This window comes from Tarenaya hassleriana, unplaced genomic scaffold, assembly GCF_000463585.1.
Source record: "Tarenaya hassleriana unplaced genomic scaffold, ASM46358v1 Cleome8, whole genome shotgun sequence".
NCBI classification, from domain to species: Eukaryota; Viridiplantae; Streptophyta; class Magnoliopsida; order Brassicales; family Cleomaceae; genus Tarenaya; species Tarenaya hassleriana.
Window position 1 is genome coordinate 1,692,526 of NW_010970490.1, and position 20,856 is coordinate 1,713,381.

At 41.4% G+C, this 20,856-nt stretch overlaps 4 protein-coding genes and 1 long non-coding RNA gene across 24 annotated transcripts in view; 2 read left to right on the plus strand and 3 right to left on the minus strand.

The window, feature by feature from the left end:
* LOC104802380 (protoporphyrinogen oxidase 2, chloroplastic/mitochondrial) overlaps nt 1-4,140 on the minus strand; it is a 5,423-nt gene extending 1,283 nt beyond the window's left edge. For all 6 annotated transcript variants that reach the window (XM_010525972.1, XM_010525971.1, XM_010525966.1 and 3 more), the window contains exons 1-18: nt 4,043-4,140; nt 3,877-3,928; nt 3,526-3,661; nt 3,346-3,411; nt 3,138-3,188; nt 2,984-3,040; nt 2,772-2,845; nt 2,642-2,678; nt 2,446-2,511; nt 2,295-2,335; nt 2,053-2,179; nt 1,732-1,911; nt 1,581-1,655; nt 1,120-1,243; nt 916-1,024; nt 560-634; nt 352-458; nt 120-243 (exon numbers count right to left, since the gene is read on the minus strand). In XM_010525972.1, coding sequence (XP_010524274.1) covers nt 128-243; nt 352-458; nt 560-634; nt 916-1,024; nt 1,120-1,243; nt 1,581-1,655; nt 1,732-1,911; nt 2,053-2,179; nt 2,295-2,335; nt 2,446-2,511; nt 2,642-2,678; nt 2,772-2,845; nt 2,984-3,040; nt 3,138-3,188; nt 3,346-3,411; nt 3,526-3,661; nt 3,877-3,928; nt 4,043-4,073 — 1,524 coding nt within the window. In that variant the 5' untranslated portion in view covers nt 4,074-4,140 and the 3' untranslated portion in view covers nt 120-127. The remainder of the gene's footprint in view (nt 1-119; nt 244-351; nt 459-559; nt 635-915; nt 1,025-1,119; nt 1,244-1,580; nt 1,656-1,731; nt 1,912-2,052; nt 2,180-2,294; nt 2,336-2,445; nt 2,512-2,641; nt 2,679-2,771; nt 2,846-2,983; nt 3,041-3,137; nt 3,189-3,345; nt 3,412-3,525; nt 3,662-3,876; nt 3,929-4,042) is intronic.
* A 1,475-nt stretch (nt 4,141-5,615) lies between these two features.
* On the plus strand, nt 5,616-10,055 carry LOC104802381 (ankyrin-1). Its single transcript, XM_010525973.1, has 4 exons — nt 5,616-6,093; nt 7,646-7,921; nt 8,027-8,164; nt 8,363-10,055. The coding sequence occupies exons 1-4, from the start codon at nt 5,794-5,796 to the stop codon at nt 9,896-9,898; spliced, it is 2,250 nt and encodes a 749-aa protein (XP_010524275.1). The 5' UTR covers nt 5,616-5,793; the 3' UTR covers nt 9,899-10,055.
* Nucleotides 10,056-11,083: 1,028 nt separating this feature from the next.
* LOC104802385 (lysine histidine transporter-like 4) lies at nt 11,084-13,364 on the minus strand. Of its 2 annotated transcripts, none has more exons than XM_010525977.1 (8): nt 13,278-13,364; nt 12,980-13,125; nt 12,433-12,819; nt 11,938-12,328; nt 11,750-11,855; nt 11,595-11,686; nt 11,426-11,494; nt 11,084-11,347 (listed from the first exon to the last, which is right to left on the minus strand). In XM_010525977.1, the coding sequence occupies exons 1-8, from the start codon at nt 13,320-13,322 to the stop codon at nt 11,234-11,236; spliced, it is 1,350 nt and encodes a 449-aa protein (XP_010524279.1). In that variant the 5' UTR covers nt 13,323-13,364; the 3' UTR covers nt 11,084-11,233. The 2 variants fall into 2 exon arrangements, with proteins under 2 accessions (XP_010524279.1, XP_010524278.1); XM_010525976.1 differs by having other exon boundaries at nt 12,980-13,131; nt 13,278-13,354.
* On the plus strand, nt 12,618-19,609 carry LOC104802384. Of its 14 annotated transcripts, none has more exons than XR_770026.1 (12): nt 12,618-12,710; nt 12,879-13,112; nt 13,173-13,469; nt 13,724-13,816; nt 13,919-14,035; nt 14,187-14,590; nt 14,941-15,035; nt 15,286-15,420; nt 15,811-15,965; nt 16,203-16,289; nt 16,557-16,637; nt 16,694-19,609. It is a non-coding gene; the product is annotated as an uncharacterized LOC104802384 (long non-coding RNA). The 14 variants fall into 14 exon arrangements; XR_770025.1 differs by having other exon boundaries at nt 16,704-19,609; XR_770029.1 differs by having other exon boundaries at nt 14,187-14,283; nt 14,380-14,590; nt 16,557-16,741.
* LOC104802382 lies at nt 17,675-20,723 on the minus strand. Its single transcript, XM_010525974.2, has 4 exons — nt 20,036-20,723; nt 19,679-19,783; nt 19,460-19,607; nt 17,675-19,353 (listed from the first exon to the last, which is right to left on the minus strand). The coding sequence occupies exons 1-4, from the start codon at nt 20,107-20,109 to the stop codon at nt 19,324-19,326; spliced, it is 357 nt and encodes a 118-aa protein (XP_010524276.1). The 5' UTR covers nt 20,110-20,723; the 3' UTR covers nt 17,675-19,323.
* Nucleotides 20,724-20,856: the final 133 nt, after the last annotated feature.

A 20,856-nucleotide genomic window follows, 5' to 3' on the forward strand; every position in this document is an offset into this window, starting at 1 on the left:
GTGGTGGGGGGGGGGGGGGGGCGTACAACAATTAGTTAGTTATTAATCTCAAGTTTTGTGCACCATCAAGTTTTACAGAGAAAGAGAAAATGAAGCAAGGATGACACAGAAGAACATACCTCAGGGGCTATTCTTTGTTTGGTTCGCCATCTGAGTGGGACTCCAAGTATGAGATGACGAGATCAGCTGCTTTGCACCCTGAGGCTATTGATTTGCCTACAGAAAGCCCACTTCGATGATTACCTGTTCATTTTGACACATGAACATTAGTCAGAGTAGCAGCAAGCAATAAATAGTCACTCGGAAGGGTCAAAATTCATAACTGTTGATCGAATATCCCGCTGAAGTTACCTGCGTAAAAGAATCCAGGTAGATCCTTCTCCATCTTGTCTATTGCTTCCATAACCAAGTCATAGTTACGATCATACAGTGGGAATGCTTTGCTCCAGTAAAAATGGCTGCCATTAAGAATACCATTCGTGAGTTGGTTCCTGTCGTTTATTTCATAGGCAAATAGGATCAGAAGAAATAATCTCTTTCAGTGTGAAGTTCCATATACTTGACAAATGAAGGTTCACCATCAACCCCCAACAGCTGCTGAAGGTCAGTAGTCACAGCTTGCTTCAGTTCCTCCCTATGAAGATTAACACCAAAAGGAAACTGAGTCAGTCCAGAGAGAAGTATCAATGCATAAATAACCAGTGCCCATAAAACCCAGTTCCTTTTACTTTCATTCTGCCTTTTTCTATCAAAGAAAACTGAGTCAAAGATCAACGACTAAAGTTTCAGTAATATAAAAAAGTTTACGACCGTAGCTCAAAGCCTTGAGCTAGCCACAACTAATTGGGATCCAAAGTTACAGAGTAGTTCCTACGTAGACCATCCTGAAAATTTTGTAGTAAAGAAATCCCTTACGTTGAAGCTTTGGCTAGTTCCTTGTTCCGGCTCCCACCAATAAAAGTTGTATATAGATAAAGGTCATTGGGGCAACGATCAGGAAACATCATTGAAGAAAAGAGTGTACCTGTGTATGGAAGAAGAGGGAATTTCAAAATTGTAGAAGTAAAAGAGTGAAAAGGCAATTATTCTGAACTACAGCTTTGAACACATGTGAGTTACCTAGAGTGTTGAGACCCTGCTTTTGTTCCTTTGATGGAACAAGTACCCCAAAACCTTCCAGAGGCCGCTTCACATTTTCCTTTCTGAATGTGGTAATTATGACTGACAGTGGCATGTAATTCACCTGAAATATGAACAAGAAAAAATGAGCATGTGATATTGTGATAGATTTTCGATCATGAAAACTTTTCTTTGATATTATTACAGGATTGTGAATCTAAAAAATGGTAACTTGCACTTTGAAACCCGGATAATGGACTTTAACACAAAGATGTTGCCGCAGCCTCAAGACTTTAAATTAAGGTCATAAGGAGAACATATCCAGCTTTAAACCAGTCTCAGGTGGTGGGTGGCACACTCAGCAAATGGATACAAATCAAAGCCTCAACAATAATGAATCCAGATACTCCAATTGAAAACAGAAACTTCCTAATGGTGAGTCAGATTGCAGTCATTGTTACCTCGGGAAGAAAGTTCAACTGAAAAGGTTGTCCTCCTTTCATCAACTTCATCTCTCTTACATTACACAGAGGGGCCTATGACACAGAAACTTCTTGTCAGTTGAGAAGTTTCAAAATTTTTATCTTCAAATTACACAGAAACAATACTAACCGTCATGATTACAGCATCATAATGGAAGTTTTGTGTCTGCTTCTCATGATGCGAGGCACAAAACAGGGACCACTTCTCCTTTCCTGAAGTTCCGTTTGGAGCGTAAGATAGAGAGAGAACCTTGGTGTCTAATTTAAGCTCATTTTGCGACAGATCTCTGGATAATGTATCAGGAAGAGTCTGTAATATACCAGAAGCAAAATACATAATCAGTCTACGAGTAAGATACAGGTCCAGAAGAATATGAGTGTAGAGTAGAGCAAAAATCTCATTTGCAGTATCAAAGTCTGGTCCTGGACCCCTGGTCGAGAAAAGCAGTACCTGCATTCCTCCCTTAAAGGAAAATGATCCACGATTCTTTTTGGCAGGAGATTTTGTTGTCTCTCCACTTTTACCACCTTTGGCTGTAAACTTTGATCTGATTGCTCCGATTATAACAGAACCAAAACTGAAAAAGATGCAAATACAAGTTTGGTTGGGGTCAGAAAAATCTCATTAGTTTAGCAACTAACAGATTTGAAATAGATTAAAGATGCACACAATCACTTCATGAAAAAAAATACCTTTTTTCTAGATTCCAGAGATCTGGAAAAGAGTGCTTCATCTGTTTGACAATCACAAGAGAAAAATAAAAATGAGGAATGGCAGAAGCACAAACACAAATAATACACTTAAACAACAAACACACCACATGTTAAGCTTAAAGTTACTCACTGAAAGGGAATCGGGATCTGCAGCACTTGTTCCAGCAACAAAAGGGTCGATGAGATAATCCACAACCTTACATATAAGATATAAAAAGCGATACATGAAACGATGACAAAGGGCTTCTGACACCAACAACGAGAAAGCTTTGATTGAGGTTGAGCTAGAATTTTATATGCAAACTTAAGATTTGCTACAAACAAACCTCTTGTCCAAAATGGCATTGAAAGAACCCGCTGACACTGCAGTGGAACAAATGGGAACCAAAACTCAGTTCTAATTTTAAGAGAGATTTGGAAAGTTGGGGATGATCAGGAAGAAAGATCTGCATTCACCTTTCTGCTGAAGATACATCAGACACTTTTGAGGCCCCCTTCTTCCACAAAAATGGCTCCAATATGATTTGAAGCTGCAAGTGAAAACTTATGCTTTTAGGGTTAGAAAGCGACAGACAGTGGAAGTAATACATATCATATAATCATTAAGACAAATCTTCTTCAGATTAATAAATTCACAGTTGCTTATACTCTGACTCTGAGATGTGTACCTTAGATTGGGTAGAAAGTATGTTGCTTGTGATCAATGCTAAAGGATTGGTGGGTATCTGACAAAAAAAAACGTGGAGCACATAACCATCATGAACTAGACGGACACATCGAAAGATTGAGAAATGAGTATCAATGGGAGCAAACAGGACGTACCATCACAGGCGACCCATTTCTTACGATATATCGTTTTTTCTGTGAAATTGGCTGAATGATAGACAATGCTCTAATTAAATGGGAAAAAAGAAACACAACACAAAGCAGATATATTGCCTGCTATTCAACTTAAGGACGACAGCTTGCAGGAAAGCGTTAAGAAACAACAAATAAAACAAGAGCCGTGACTTATAGCGCATCCCCTTACATATTGTTGCTTCTCACGGAGGCCAAGATCATCAAGCAAATTCCCAACTTCTGCCTCAGCTTCAGCCTGCACAAGCAACCATGTCCAAAGACAATACAAAATGCTAACCAAACTCATCATGTTGAACAGATGCGTCTGATTGTTCACAAGTGCACTCTGCTCAAACGAACAACAAATTACCATAGTGTTTGCTCCTTCATCCCAAAGCAAGCCATTATGCGAAACACTTCTCAACTTCCCACCCACTCTTCCGTCCGCTTCGAACACAGTCACATTTAAGCCCCGCGATTTCAACTTGTAAGCCGCCGCAAGACCACTTCAAAACATGGATAATACAACCAACAAATACCATATCTCTGAGGGCCCATTTCCCTTGTCAAGAATTGTCTGAAATTTACGCTGAATAAAAATCCGGAGCCAATAGCCCCAAAATCCGCCAAAAAAGAGAGTAAAATCTGGAACTCAGCAAAGTTTCAGAATACAATCAGCATAACAGTAATTCAGGAGAAACGTAGTCATTCTCAAATTTACCTCACACCTGCGCCTACAACTGCGACTCTTTTGCCCGAAACAGCTTCAGGTTCTAACCAAATACCCAAAAAAAAAGGACACAAACAAGTAAATAATCAACAAGCGTAAGAAAGAGACGGAACAAAATTATGGTTTGGCCAAATAATTTTAGAAGCTAATGCATTACTTGCTCTATCTTCTGCATCTGCGGACGCCATTGTTGTCCGCGAGGGCTATGACAATCCAGCGACAGATTCTGACCAAGACGGAATTTAAAATAGTATCCAACGGCATTCAAACGTGGTGTCGTTTGTTTTCGGCCCGATATCTTAGATATGGGCCTTCATTAAAGGCCATCTATTTGTCAAGGGTTTATTTGAGTTGGTTCTTTTTTCTTTTTGTTGGGTGAAAATACATAATTAAATATAAAATAAATAAATATGTCAATTCAATATTAATATGGAGCTAAAAGGATATGATTATATTGGTATGTTAACTGTTTATTGATTTGATATAAAACATTTTTCGGCATGGGAATAATTTATTTTACTATGCAATAATTGATTATATATATATATATATATCGATTAATTATGTTTCTCATCTAAACAGATGAATAATGTTAACTAAAGGGAGACGATACAAAGTAGCTTTGAAGGTGTGCCGCCAATGTATGTTTTGAATTCCAAAATCATTTACACGCTTTTAGCAAACATACATGTATGTCTTTCAAATTCAAGATTAATTTATTTAAAAAAGGGGAAAAAGAAGAAGATGGTAGAAAATGGTGGGCTCTTTTGCCGCCTTGATTATGTTTCGCTTGATTAAAATGTAAATAAAAAAGTTCAGTGGAGTATAGAAGGGACTAAATCAATTTGTTTAGATATTGTTATGATTAGGAACGGGATGCTCGTCGACGGCTCTGTGAATTTTGGGGAAAGGATTTAAAACGCGTTAGCTTATTGGGCCCAATACCTTTTTTTCTTTCGTATGGGGTCCCTTTTTTTGTGGTTGGGTGGGCCGGATTGGTACAGCCGGTGGGATTTCTTTTCATCTATTTTTCTTTGAACATTGTGGCGGATCCAAATCTATCGATGTTAGTTTGACCCATCCATAAAAGTTTCAATTGAAATGCCTAACAATCTTTGAAGGACGAACCGTCCCTAGTGAATCAAAATATGTGAATACGTGATGACGGATAAAATCTTCGAGTTGGTAGAGGAAGACATCAGATATGAAAGCGATGTGTCTGCCCAGAACTTGTTTTATATCGACTCGTGACCATATATATTTTATCGTACTGTTAAGAGAACCGCTAATCATCATCATGGACCTGGGCTACTTGATCATGGCATCCATGTTACGTTTTGGAATTAAAAAAAATGAGGGAAATAGTACTGAGAGTGTGATGGTATCGAATACTGTTGGTGTCGGAGGAGGGCCATCAAGTTCATGTCTCCACCGACTTCGATTCTCCCTCCCCTCCGTATCCTCAAATCTCCTCCACGACTACTGTTACAATACTCCCTTCATTTATTAGGCAACGTAAATCCTCTACTTTATTTAAATTCCTTTTTAGGACACTGAATTCTACATAATAGAAACACAATAATGTAACCAAATCTACCTAATCGTGTTATGATTCCTACCTGCTTAACCCATAAGCCAAGCCACCTCGTTTAATTTATGCTCCCGGATACTCAGTAATTACCATTTAACCACTCTCGATTCTCTCTGTAAAAGCCGTTTCATTAAATTCTCACCCCCCCCCCTTTCCTCCCTCTCTCTCGCGCTCACTTCTTTTCAAGTTTCCTCTCCCCCGACTCTCGCGTCTGCAGAGAGAGAAGCCGATTCTCTCTGCTACTGTAGCCAACACGCTTTCGTGCTGGGACGCTTGCCCATCGCGTTCACGTTCGCGAAGGTTATCGAGTTCCGACGATGACTGTTTTCTCCGGCAAGCAAGTTGTTCCAGTCGACTACGAGGCCGAGGTGTCTCAGCGCCTCCTCCAGGCCCTCGTCGATGGAGATATGAGAACAGCAACGGCTTGCGTCGCTGATTCGCTCGTCGATGTGAATTTCGTCGGTGCCATCAGCTTGAAGACGAGGAAGAGCGACGTTGTGCTTCGCAATGAATCGGCCAGCGAAATCCGAGTTGAATACGAGGAGTTCAAAACTGATGTTACGGCGTTGTTCCTCGCCGTTAATGCCGGGAACGTGGCTCTCGTGAAGAAATTACTGGTAATTATTCCTCCTCATTCTTCGATGAGCGCGATCATAGCTGTATGCCTGTAGAACGTTTTTTCTTTTTGACTTTTGTTGCTCGATCGGTGTTCTCGCCGTTTTCTGCTGATTTTAGAGACCGTTTCGACAAATCTGCGTTCATTTCTAAATGATTTCTCTGATATTAATGTCCCGTTCACCGTTATTTTCCAGAAATATGCACGAACAATCGTATATTTGCCTATATTTTCTTCGGGTAGAATTAGTTTTTTCTTTTCTTTTTTATCACACAGATCTAGCTCGTCTGGGTAATTTAAACTCATGATTGCGTCCCGCTAATGGAGGTCGCTATCAATGGAGAACCGTTTTCCTCGTGATTTCCTCTTCCGTTTATTTTCTCGCATTTCTGCTAACTGATGTTCTCAGTCGTGATTTCCCCACCTTTCTGTCCCTTAAAATAAAGGTTTGAAAGATGTCTGTCTCAGTCTGCTTCTTATCACATCTTTTCAAAATTCAAATTTCGAATGTTTCTTGTTTTCATTACCAGAAGCGTTTCTGCATATTCTTCTCAATTTCATTTTTCTGAAAACATCGTTTGGCTAATTTTCTCTCCAGTTCCCTGAAAACGATGATAAAAGTCAGGACAAGTATAAGTCAACACTGTAGGATGTGTGTTACCTGGATCGGAATTCGTGGGAAATCTTATGCGTAATCAGTTAGTTGCATAAATTGTACTCGTGGAGCGAAACATGTTTAGAAATTAGAAGTTTCGCATCTTTTACCGAATCAATTTCTTAAGATACAGAACCAGGTTTACACATTAGGCAGAGGCGGGTACCATTTCCAGAATTGAAGTGAAGTACCTCTAAAGATTTGCTAAATGCTAGTTTCTACAGACTCTGATTGTACCTTCTGATTGCAAGTACGATTAATTACAACATGTGCGTGTGTATTTATAGAACAGTTTCGGTTTGATAATTATATTGCTCTACTACCTGAATGCCAGGTTTGCACTTAATATCCGTAATCTGCCGAGTTATTTAGCCATAAATCTGGAAAATGCTAGACTGGTTGCTTCCATTGCTTGATTTTGAGACAAAAGATATTGAAATATCCGCATTTTGTTTGAGGCCATAATTGATTGATTTGATTTGATTCTCTGATCCAGTAAAAGAAACTGATGATACATAGTACGACAAGAACTGTTTATGTTCACCATGTAGCTTGTTTGTTGAAGTAGAAACATAACCTGAGGTCCCCCATATTGTGTTGTCACTGTCTGCATCTGGAGTACATGAATACTATATTTACATATACTTCCCTTCTTTCCTTTTAGATAATCAGATGCACTGCGGAAAAGCCATGCTCTTCTGCGTCAGTGTTGTTCCCTCGTGTAGATCAACTCAATTATTCAATTGAATTATTGTAGAACATACTATCATGTGCAGTTTTTTTTTTTGTCTTTTCTAGCTCTGATTTAACCCACATGGAATTCTAAGCATTCATGAGTAAAAAAAACTTCAGAATGTTAACGATGAGCTGATCTTTAGTTTAATACAACAAATTACAGAGTATTGGAGCTGATGTGAACCAGAAGCTGTTCAGGGGCTTTGCAACAACTGTAGCTGTAAGGGAAGGCCATTTGGAGGTACTTGAGGTCCTACTCAAAGCTGGTGCGTCTCAGCCCGCTTGCGAGGAATCTCTGGTTGAAGCAAGCTGTCACGGAAGGGCAAGATTCACTGAATTACTGATGGGAACTGATCTTATTCGGCCTCAGGTTGCTGTGCACGCTCTTGCCACAGCCTGTTGCAGGGGCTTTGTGGACGTCGTGGGGGTCTTACTCAAAGTAAGGCATCGAGTTAGTTGTGCCTTTTCTTTTTGTCAGATCACATAGAGGTAAACTTGTTCAATGCCATCTTATAAAAAACAACTCTGTTCATGCTTTATGCAGTTTGGAGTAGATGCAAATTCAAACGACAGGCTTCTGCTCCAATCTTCAAAGCCTTCTCTTTACACAAATGTGGACTGTACGGCGCTTGTTGCTGCCATTGTCAATAGGCAGGTCTCTGCCGTCCGTGTACTGTTACAGGTGCTTTTCTCTTGCCTGGGAACTTCGGATCAAAGCTTCTTTTACACTTTTGGTCTCCCAATCTGTAATAGATAATCTCAGTCGGATTTATAAAATCCTAAACCTTATACTACGAGAGGAATGCGGAAATGTACCTCAATTCACTGAGATTCTGGCGTATCTAAGACATCGAAACCTGTCTTCTAATGATCTCTGCAGGCTGGAGCGCGGACAGACATCATGGTGAGGCTTGGAGCCTGGGCTTGGGACTCAAACACAGGAGAAGAAATCCGGGTGGGGGCCGGACTGGCCGAGCCTTACCCTCTCACCTGGTGTGCTGTAGAATATTTCGAAACCAGTGGCTCTATTTTGCGCTCGCTCTTGGAACTCCATAATTCAAATGCTCCCCACCGCGGCCGAACTCTCCTCCACCATGCCATTTTATGTGGAAATGCGGGGGCCATCAGGGTCCTCCTCGAATGTGGCACCTGTCCAGAAACTCCTATCAAAACCCTGGGAAACACTGAACTCCGCGCCATCCACATTGCAGCGCAGAATGGTGCAACTGAGATTATTCAACTTTTAGTTAGCTATGGATGCAATATAAACTCGAGGACTGAAGCTGGGGATACAGCCCTGATGATCTCCACTAGAAACACACACGGAGATTGTGTGAAGACTCTAGCCATGGCAGGTGCTGATTTTGGCTTAGTGAACAAATCAGGTCAATCCGCGGCATCAATTGCTGGATCAAACAAGTGGTCTATAGGATTTGAAAGAGTTGTTTCAGATCTGATCCGATATGGAGTGATCCCAAATTCGAGCAACGGTTCAGTGTTTTCACCATTGCTGTTTGCAGCTAAAGCTGGAGATGCAGAGGCGCTGAAATCTCTTCTGATAAAGGATGAAGGAACTGACATGGATTATCAAGATGAAGATGGACGGACAGCGGCAATGTTAGCAGCAATGAAGGGTCACATTGAAGCCTTCAGGGTGATAGTGTACGCAGGAGCAAATGTGAAGCTGTTGAGCAGATTAGGAGAGACGGCGGTTTCTCTGTCCGAAATGAATGGAAAGAGAGACGAGATGGAGAGAGTGATGCTGGAGTACGCGCTGGAGAAGGAGAAGGGGAATGACGAGGCGGAGGGAGGGTTCTATGCGTTGCACTGTGCAGCACGCAGAGGAGATGTGAAAGCAGCGGAGCTGTTGACGGGGAAAGGGTACGGGGTGAATGTCCCAGACGGGGAAGGGTACACTCCGCTGATGCTGGCGGCAAAAGAAGGGCATGGACAAGTGTGTGAGTTCCTGATAGGACGGGGAGCAAAGTGGGAGGAAGAGAACGGAAGAGGGGAGACAGCGGTAACGATGGCGAGGGGAGAAGCGGAGAGAGCGATAAAGGATGAGGTAGCGAGGAGGAAGGTGAAGGAGGGAGGGGAAGTGAGGAAGCACACAAAGGGAGGGAAGGGAAAGGCACATAGGAAGGAGTTGAGAATGGAGGAAGGAAGGGGAGTGCTAAGCTGGGGGAAGTCAGGGAAGAGAAACGTGGTGTGCAAGCAAGTGGAAGTAGGGGGAAGCCCAAAGTTCAGGAGGAACAGGAAGGGGAAGAAGGAAGAGGAAGGGAGAGGAGTGTTCAGGGTGGTGACGACAGAGAACAAGGAGTTCCATTTTGAGTGCGAAGGGGGTGTGGCGGCTGCCGAGATGTGGGTTAGGGGTATCAGACTTGTCACCCGACTTGCTATCTGTGGTGGGGACTAAAAACAGAACATCAGTTTTGTACATAGAAAAAGAAGAAAGAAACCCCTCCCCCCCCCCCATCCAACTAGAGATTTGTTTTCCTTAATTATATTTTTATATATCTGTTTGTTAATTAAGAGGCCCAATGGACCACCCTCAATTTAATCACTGTTTTTGTCTTGAGTGTGCATTTCAATATTGGGCCTTGCAATTGGCCCACCAAGGTTTCCATTCCATCATCTTGCTTCTTCTGCTCTCTCCTGCTGCCCGATCGTTTTTCTGCTGCTGTTTCCTTCCTTCTTTTGACCTCCATGATGTTGATTTTTTTTTTTTAATATCTTCGAGAGAGAGTGAATCGTCTATCGTTCCAAATATTACATTCTAATCTTTTTTTTTTTAAGAGCTAGGGTGTCACTGGATTTCCGAGGTGTGCGAAATTCTTATATGACCAGGATTCGTCCAGCAAGTGCGTTTCTCTGTCTCTAATCTCGTGTCTTGATTTGGTTGGTGTTGCTTACAACGGTTTGAGATTGAGGTGGTTGAGGGAGAGATGTTCACTCGTCCTGGTAATGAAGCAGCTGCTAGACTCTCTAATGGAGGTGCATATCCTCCTGATCTAAGTCTTCTTACAAAGGCGCTTCCCGTTATTCGACTTAACCATTTTATCTGTAATAATTTCACAGAGGAAACTGGTACGTTCACTTCTGCATCTGTTTTCACTATTTATATACATGGAAATAGGTGAATAGATAGTCATGAACCACGAGAACCCCTCAAAATATGTTTGGATATTACTGACATTTCTTGTATATCAATGCTCGAATTGATGATGCCAGAACATCCTGTAGCCGGAGTGCCAAATAACCCTCTATCCCAGCATTAATTTTTGACTCAAGTCATGCTGAGTTATCGAGTTTGGGGATTTTTGGTCGCATTTGACCAGTCTGGCCCAATCAATCTGAAGAAAAGTTTGCGCAGAAACCAACCGATGAAAGATCCATGAATTACATGATCAAGTGGAACGACCATTTTGGATCGCATCTTTTCAGGCTTGGTTGCCCTCAAGTTTTTTGGATTTTCTCAACAACGTTATGCGTAGAGAGGGAGGGTACGCCATTTTTTTCTCTGTATAATCTTCAAAGATTTTCGTTTAGTTACCCTTGGGCACTTCTCTTATCTTTGTAATTAACATACTTTGTTCATAAAGATGTAAGCGGATAATTCTCGTGCAAATTGTGTTTATACAACCAATACAGAAGCATCTGTGTCCCATAAAGAAAATCTTACCTGATCTAGAGAAATGTTTTTTGATCAACAATAGAAATGGATGGCCACCCTGGGAAGCCTGCTAGTGATTTAGTTATTGCAATTGCTGTTGGGTAGTTTATCATTTTGAACTTGATAGATTAGTTTCGCCAGTCCTCCAATAGGTGCCATGATCATCAGGAGAACCCCGAGAGCGATGCAGATCTGAAAATGATTGCTTGTATTAGATAGGTTGATAAGATGGAACTTACTCTGTTAAATGCAGGGGAAAGCTAGACTTACCCAGTTTGTCCACCAAGACAGACTAAATTTCCGTGGTTTCTTTAGGATCAACCAAATGATGCAAGGGATCTGAGGTGCAAATAGTAAAGAAGATTATATGTGTTGAAGATTTTTCTCCTGATTAACTTGTGCATTGGCATGGACAGCATAGGAGCGGAAGGTGGCTTACAAAGTATGAGGTCGGGGCAAACACGAATCCTCCAAAAAATGACAACAATGCGCTGAAGTATGGGAAAGCAACAGCAACGCCCATTGTAAAAGCTGCGGAAAAGAGGTCAATGACTCACTGCTGGTTTTTTCGCTGAAATTTCTTTCTTTACTTACCCACGAAAGTGCAGCGTATAAAGCCGCGTAGAATTCTGGTTGGCTTGAAATGCCATTTCTTTGTCATGACAGATTCAACCATGTCAAAAACTGGCATTGCGTACACCTAGACAAGTCACCAGAGTTTTAGATTTTGTGTTTCATTCTATAATTGAAAAGGTGGCCGAGAGGTTTTCTGATATACCTACCTGGTAGCTTCCCAAGAGATGTATAACCACAAGCATGTTAGCCAAAATCATAACAGACTTGGGTTTCTTAAGTGTTGTGAGGATATTTTCTGCAATGCTGTTTCCAAAGACCCGATACCCTACAAGAGCGACAGGGAAGTAGCAGATAGCAACAATAATATAAGCTACAACCGCACCCTTCCACATGGGTCGTTTTGATGGTCTCTCTGGTGTAGATGGCATTGTTGCTTGGATTTCCAGAACTACATTGTGGCCTGCGTAAGCAAAAGCCATCTCGCCCAAGGCACTGAAAAAGTCCAATGGCACTGCATAGGTTCTGCTTTTGTAGCTGTAGTTTACATCTTTCTGCACACCCTTTTCTGCTGAAACTATCCAGGAAATTGTGGAATAGCTGTGTGATATGGTTAGCAAAGTTAATTGTTGTGTTTTCTTCAGTGACTGATTTTGGTTCTCCACCTTAACTTTGCAGAAGATTTCAAAGGAAGATTAGCTTACCTCAGTGACATGGCCGCAGCAACTAAAGAGACACCCGAAATGGAGTTGAAGTTCTTTAGCTGGGAGAGTACAAACTGGGACGAGGCAAAGATTAAAATGAAACATCGAATAGAGATCTTTCCGCATCTATTACCAAGAGCGAGGTCGTGGACCTGCTTCAGTGATTGGCCCCCTGTCACCATGTAGACTATGCAGACACTGATTTCAACGAGAAGCTGTTGGGGCACAATGATGTACAATCCACGCTTTCTGCCAAAGGCTGCCTGACCAAGCTCATGGTACCTGTCAAACCGTCTCCCTTCAAACATTTCATGCATCTCAATCATCTGCCAGAGGGTGTATAATGTGATGACCCATGACAGGACCAGCACCACAACTCCGGGCCCCCTGAAAACATCAAGCGAAGAAACTCCCTAAAATTTGTTCTTATTTCCCGTGCTTGTCAGGGTTAGATTTAGGCGGTGAAGCTAACGCAAGAAGATGGTACGTGTTTGCATGATCATGATGCCCGTGGATATAAAGAAGGAAGGGAGTAACATAGACATACCATCCAAGCTCGGACATGGCATAGGGGAGACCAAGAACGCCGGCACCAACCATAGCAGTGACGTTGTGGAAAGCGGAATAGTACCATTTGGCGTTTCTTGACGCTGTGATGGGAAGCCAATCTTCCAGATCAGGTAAGTCATCATCCTGCATCTACTTTTGAAAGCTTAGATTTATGATTTTCTTCTGTATAGTTAAAAAGAGATGGAGCATCATCCCCCCTGAAGAACCACAGCTTCCTATGAATATGCATGTTGGGCATCTATATTATATATATCAGCGTGAACGAATTTTACTACCTGGGGTGGGGCGAGGCTTTTGTTTGGAGGAATTGGGGTTCCCATGATTGCACAAACTTGGGGAATGTGATGTTGGAGTCAGTCCCAATCATATTTGTAGTTGCAAAGAACTTGCGTGGGAAGAGAAAGCCAGCACGGATGTTGACTTTACTAGGTTGACCTCTTCTTCACGATACAATCCGATTGTTCTTGGTAATTTAATTTCTCAATTGTTATTATTATTAAACGTCGGGCTGTCAATGTCGAGTCTTCGTCGTTTTAGTATTTCGTTGGAAGAGAATTGATGGGGGGGCTTCCTGAATTGTATTGAATTAATTATTGCTACAGGAAGGAAGGGAGGGAGGGTTGCGTGGTCTCCCACGCTTCACTCATCTTTATTCGTTTTCCATCATCCTTCGTTCGCTTACTCGATAATATGTTACTGTTAGAATCGTGTCATTTTGCAGGTGGTTTGGATACAACATTATTTGCAGTTTGTTGTGGATGCTGAACAAAAGGCCCACTAAATACCCAAGTTGCCCCAAAAATGTAAGCCCATGGTAAGTAAAGAACACGCATGTGCCCATCCTCGGCCAGTACTCGAAACTTCCTATCTATCCCCGTCCTAATAATCACCGCCTTTTCTTTTTCCATCGTACTAGGGTTTCATCTGGGGATCCAAACCCCTTCGATCGAAGCCCGGCCATTCATCTCCGATCGGTCAATCCTTGCACCGGAACAACAATACCAGTTTTCCGAGGGAGCGCTTAGGATCGTAGGTATCTTCACCCTCCTGCTTTGATCTTTCGAATTTCTTAATCTGTTTGAAATCTAGGCGGCTTCGTTCCATTTTTCGTTTTCTCGCAACTACTTGGGAAATGTTTTTGCTCATCTGCTCTCTGCGTTCTTTGTCGTACGTTTACCGGGAAGAATGGGAAGGAAATGCCGATGACTTTAGCGGTTTCAGTTTGATGTTAGGTTCAGTTTCTTTGGTTCGTCACAATGTGGCTCTACTGTAGAATTGGAGGTAAGTCTTTTTCATCTTTCGTTTCCTTTTAAACTTTCTTTTCTGACAAGTTTCTAGTTCATGGGTCTCCTTATGGCAAATGATTTGTGGACTCAGGTGTGATGCTAGCTTCTTCCAGATTTTATAAGATAACTAACTATTGATTGACCTCCCTGGAACTTCATTCTGCCATTGGCCTCTTAACTGTCTATCATCCTTTCCCTTTTGATATGATGCAGGCTCTGCCTGTTTTTCTTTCTTTAACTCCAGGCTTTATCTCTCTGTAACTCCAAGCTATCTAGGTCCTTGATTGGTGTCACTAGCAGCAGTATGTTCTCAAGACTTAGTTCTTTCTAAATCTAAAGATAGTGAAAGGTTTTGAGTAATTCTTGCCATCTCTTCTGGTTATGTCACATTGCGCCGCAGACCAGATTCAAAGTCTGATTTGTGGAATTGTGTTACATTTAAATGGAACGTGAGGGAATATGCCTACTTTTATAGGTCTCTATGCATTGTCAAGATATGTATATATTAGTTAAAATGTCCTTGGAACATAAATCCGCCGGTTCCTCTTATTCAAGAAACAAACGATAGTGAAGAGTCTGCACTAAGATCTGTGGAACTGCACCATCAGCTCTCCTCTAATGAGCCCTGAGTCGTTGATACTCCTCATTGCAGATACTGGTGAAAAGGATTAAGAAATGAAGGCATGAGACTGATGTTTTCCGTAATAAACCCTGTGGAATTGGAGAAACGCTCAGCATTAGTTAAAAGTGAGTGAGGAGACATATCTGTTGGATGATGTCTTTTAAAGTTGACTATCAAATCGGCCTGGAAGTATCTAAAATCTAGAAACGGTGGTGTATATCTGTGCTCATCTAGTTGGTGTTTTACGAATAGTTTTCTATTGATTTGCCAATTTGTGAAAAAAGGTGAAACAACACTGCAAAATTCCAAGAAATCATGCATTTGTTTGTGTAAATAAAATATTTTCTGTAAATTTATTTCCAATTCTGGAATCAGGGTATATTGTATATGCAAACCACCTATCGGTGAAGCTTGTAAAAGACATGTTTCAATATTTCAATTGGTGTTGATTTTATGGTGGAGTTCACTGGAGTGTTTATGGAGAAAGACAGAGCTGCTGCTCCCTTAAAGGTTTGTTGCTCTTATAATTTTCCGTTTTGCTTAACGTTTTCATCAATATGAACAAGGGAATGAAATCTAGCTGTATTGTTACATATTCAACTTTTTGGAAAATTGCTATCTGTTCCCGTTGGTGGTTTCGCCCTTTGTTAGCTTGTAGAACAAAAAATATATGTACTTAGATTAATTTTAGTTCTGGTTAGGCATAGCTACATGTGTTATCTGGATGGAAGCTAAATGAACCTATCACAGACTCTGCTAATATAAAAGCAGATAAGTATGCAAGTTTAAAGGTTTTCCAAGGTTCCCCTTGTTATTTACTCGTTGCAGAAGTTTTGAACTAACACCTACGAAAATTAGTCAATTTTGGCTGAATTAATTATTTGTTAGAACTCTATGTAGGGCAATGCTAAGGAGAGTAATCCCCCCCTTCCCATGTTTGTGGTGGGTGTCTATGTGAAGGAATACAAGCTTGTTATTGATGTTCTAGGATGTTTGTGCACACCAATTCTCTTGCTCCCCTACCCTGAGGTTATATGGACAATGAACATGGATGAGTGAGTTTTCTTCTTGATTTTGAACTTCCTCTCTTTAGTATTAGCTTTTTTTTTGGGTAAAGCTCATTAGTATCGGATTTACAGGTTATACATGAAAATTTGGTGTAATAGAGTCGTATGACTATGGCAAAGGCCGTTACTACTAAGACTTCTTTTTATGTCTTTATTATAGTTACTTACTATGTCATGTATGTCATGTCATTATTATCTGTCTAATGTTTAACGGTTTCCATTCAGCAACCCAAAAGACTGTTGATGTTCTGTCTATGAAGAGCTGGAGCTGTTTCCTTCGATAACTTCTAAAGCAATACCGCAGCTGCAAAGGTTGATAGTTTTGATGTGAAATGATCAACGGACTATTTAAATTATCGCAGCTGGCTATGGTTCTATTTAAATTATCGTAATGTTTTGATGTGAAATGATACCAAGCAAGAATTGTATATACAAGCACGTGCAACCTCACACGTGTGCTCCTGCTCTTTTTTTTTTTTTTTTTTAACTAGAGAGTAATCATGTGTGCATGCTACTCCTTGTTGTGCTGTGTGTTTTTTGTAGTGTTTCCTAATTGGACTTATCATGTGTGGTCCTCAGGGAGGTTGCGAAAAGGAGCCTCAGGTGTCTTTCTTCGTTGGAGAAGTCGAAGCTTAGCCAATTATCTTACCTTGTAGTTTGGTAATTTGCTTCATTGATTTTTGAAACTTGTTCCGGGTACAAGCTTTTTATTTCAGTCTTGTGCAGATAAGAAGAAGCGAGTTAAAAGTAGGACGCTGAGGATCGCCGAAAGAGTTAGTTGACGGGGAAAATAACGGTTGCATGAGGCCGACGTAAATAAAACGTACCGTTTGCCCAAAATGAGATTCGCAGGTAAACCAGAGCTAAAACGGGCTTCATCGATCCGGACAACCACTCTACCAACGGATCGATGCCTATTGCCTATAAAATAGCAGTAATGAAGGCTAGGCCCTTTTAGACTAAGGTTAAGATCCACTAGGCCCAAGAAATACATGCGGAAGCCCCTCTCTGTGTCACAATAGAGCAGCTTCGGTCCGTTTCCGCCCGCTTAGTTAAAGCTGTATGCATAAATAAGATTGGTCCAAATAAGCCCCTAAAATGTGCTCAAAAGTTCCCCACCTGGAGCGTAGTGGAAGCCCAACAGCAGCCCTGAAAACGGGCCAACCAATGCCACAACAGCCCAATAGTGGCCCCAAAACCATCGAGGCCCAAAAGATGCCCCCGGCGAAAAAGCATGGGTGCAAATAGCACCCAAGCAATGGTCACACGGTAAGTATAGTCAACAGTCATAAAACTCAGGCCCAAAACAGGCTGAAAGGGTCCCTATAATGGCCCAACAGGGTCCAATAGAAGCCCAATAGTGACCCAATAAATTCCAAAAGGTGCCCAACTGCGTCCGAAAATGGCCCAATAATTCCGTCGTAGACCCATTAACGACCTTAGTGAGGCTTAACAAAAGTCTAACAAGGGCCCAAAAGAAGCCCAAACATCCTGCAGCCAATCGAAAACCCAACCGAGGACCACCGACGGCCTATCACCTGCGCCGACTCATTAATTGAGTCGCAGTAGTTTGTCTTTGAAGCAGGAGGCTTCAGGCGCAACTTATGTTCAGTACCGTTGTCATAACCTTTTTTTTTTTTTTTTATGTTATGCGAGTTAGTCTATTGGCTGTTGGCACGCCTCCCAGGCGACGGCGATGCTATCACGATGGAACCCGTCATCCCATCTTTGTTAACATTATGTGACCCCCCGTCCCTATTTTACAGTGATACATCGACGAGATTAAAAAAACAGAGCACGTATGAGATCAACTTATTACAACGAGCACTAACTAAGAAAATATGAAACACATCACAAAATGAAAACGAGAAAGCCATCGGAGAATTAATCCAGCTCCTCTCCTCTAGGTGACCTGGGAAAGCCAGTTGACATGCAAGGGTAAAGCACCGGAGAATTAATCCGTGTGATGGGAGTAGTTCCGCTTGCCTAATAACTGAGAGCAAACGCCATCACAGAATATTAACAGTAAAACGAAAGTAAGGACATCCATAACTGTCCAGGTCCATGCCTCACAAACTCAAGAAGAAGTGCACATGATGGGTTCCCGATTCCAGCTTCATCCTGATCCTACCGCAATTAGACAAAACTAAATAACATAGCAAGAATTACTCATAATCATTCATCAGCTTTCCAAACAACTGTTCCTTGATAACACATACTGCTCCTATCCCAACACCTCTAAACTAGGACTAAAGACTGGTGTTATACTCGACATTTGCAGAAGTTTAGAAAAAATAAAATAAAAGCAACCAGCGTGACGCTTGCATCAACACAAAAAGGAAAAGACAGGCACCTAGGCAACCATACACAGAAACCTAGATAGCTAACTGAAAAGAGCTCAGCTAAATAGGCCAGTCAAGTCGATCAATGGCACAAAATTCGAAAAAGATTATCATGACACCAAATGGTCTTGCAAAACAAGCAACATGCAACAATTCGAAAAATATATGCATAATGGATGGGTATGTAATACTTAAGCTTCTCATTCACAATATGAATCATAAAAGCGGCACAGCCAAAGTAATGCATATGAGATTGATAGAAGGTGGTTAGAAAAGAAATAATTAGTGGTTATCACACAAAATGAGAAGGCTCTGACCTTCTAGAGTTAGCACACGATTATTCTCCCGTACTTATTTCTCCGGCTCTGGCAGGTAACACCAAAAATAATGCGAGCCATTGAAACAAAGGAAAAGATATCCACAAAAATTAGCAACAAGAACAGAGACTGTCAGACTTAGACTGCTAAAAATCGACGTTCAACAACAAGTATATATTCTTTCTCTACGGCTTAGTTTTCTTGGATCAATCTATCTAGTAGGATGATCGATTCAGTAAGCAAAAGAAATGTTTGGAGGTGCTTTTCCGTAGCCTCTGTTTTGTTTACCTTCAGTTGATAATCCTCCAAACTTCTCACCATAACATGGGAGTAAATGTGACGGTTGGCCATAATTCTCTTCTTCAGTTCCGGGGGAAAGGAAATTGAACAAACAAAACAGTGGAGAATTTTCTTGATAATATCTTCAAAAAACACGGCAAATATTGCAGAGAGAAAATCGGCGGAAAAAGCTTAGAAAGCAAAGATATCGAGTAGAATAAAAAATTCAACCGACGATCGAAAATCTAAAATCAGCGAAGAAAAAGAGATGCGGGAGAGGCATAATCACCTGAAAACTAAAAAGATGAGAGAATCCACGCCGTGCGACCGGTGCTCATACTGCGAACGATCCGTCGCGGACTGATCTTGTTGGGCCATCCATTAGAAGAATCCCTGTCGGCCTATATCTCATGCTTCTCCACCGCCATGACCGGCGATCTTCAATGGGGGGAGGAGGACGATTTGAAAATCAAAGAATCGGAGAGGCAGTTACGCTAAAAGCAGGAAAGGGTTAAAATTAAAAAGGAAAAGGTAAAAGCCCAACCAAGAGGCTAGAAGGCTCAAGCCCAAAACAGTGGACATATTGATAAACTTCCAGTAGAGATAGAGTCTTCGCTCTTAATTGAAGACAATTAGGGAAGAGCTTCCTGACTCTTGGACCAAGATTAGTAGTTGCCGTTTGGGGTGATATCCTGCAGTAGGGAATGTCAGCACTTGCATAACTAAATGCAATTTGACAGATCATAGCATCTAAGTTTAAGACCTAAAAAAGGTGCAGATTGTGATTACTGATGCAAAAATCAGACAGTCAGGCACCCATGTCTCTTTACAACAATCCTGCAGGTATCTCCCGACCAACCTGCATCTCCTTATCCAGAGAACAACAAGCAAAGCTAATAACAAGAACCAATACATCCAAGGCTCTCTTGTAGGAGCAGAGATTACCAGCACAGATATTGAATTGAAGTTCCTAAGATGAAACCCAGTTTGTTCACACCCTAAATTAACTCTCTTCGTTTTAAGGTAGGACAGCACAGAGTTGGAGGAAATTTATGCCATCTAATACACAAAAGAGAGAGGGAAAAGAAACAGAAGCCTCTTACAGATGAGATGATTGTACCTCACGGAATTGTTATCCTCCTTGATTATGGCTTGATCCTTGATGAGTTTCCCCGTATGGAAGAGTCCCAACATTCTTCCTTGTTATAGTTCACTCCCAATCCAGGCAAGATTCTTGGGGTCACCTCCATCCATCTTTGAACTGAGAATATCAACAAAAACCACAATCCTAGATTGGATCGGAGCATCAGCAGCAAACGTCCACTGGCTCCCAATTCGGGCCGCTTCCTTGGCTTTGGCCACACTCCCACCCAATCGGATACGATTCTTAGTTGTCCCTACTAATCGAAACACAGAATTAGAGAACAAAACAAACTCCAGATCCGTAAAACCCTACTAACAACACCAGGTGATTTGTTTCTCGTTCGGATAAAACCAAACACAATTGTTTGATTTACATACGTATATCCTGAAAATCAACATATGATTTCGTAAACCCTACTAACAACACCAGGTGATTTGTTTCTCGTTCGGATAAAACCAAACACAATTGTTTGATTTACATGCGTATATCCTGAAAATCAACATATGATTTCGTAAACCCTAGGACGAAACCGACAGATAAAAAGGAAGGAAATCTGAAGAGCGATCGAGGAATTGAAGAAAGAATAGGGCTAATCAGTAAACCACAGATCAAACATTAAGCATAAATTTAACGAGAAATGGCAGCAGGCTAAGTCGTACAGTAGTAGAAGCGGCGTGAAATTACCTGCTCGAGTACCTTTCTTCATCTTGTTCACAGGCGGTAGCGGAGCAGTGAAAATGGCGAAGTCGCCCAACATGCGGTTATTTTAAAAAGAAAACTTTGGGCCTTAATGGACC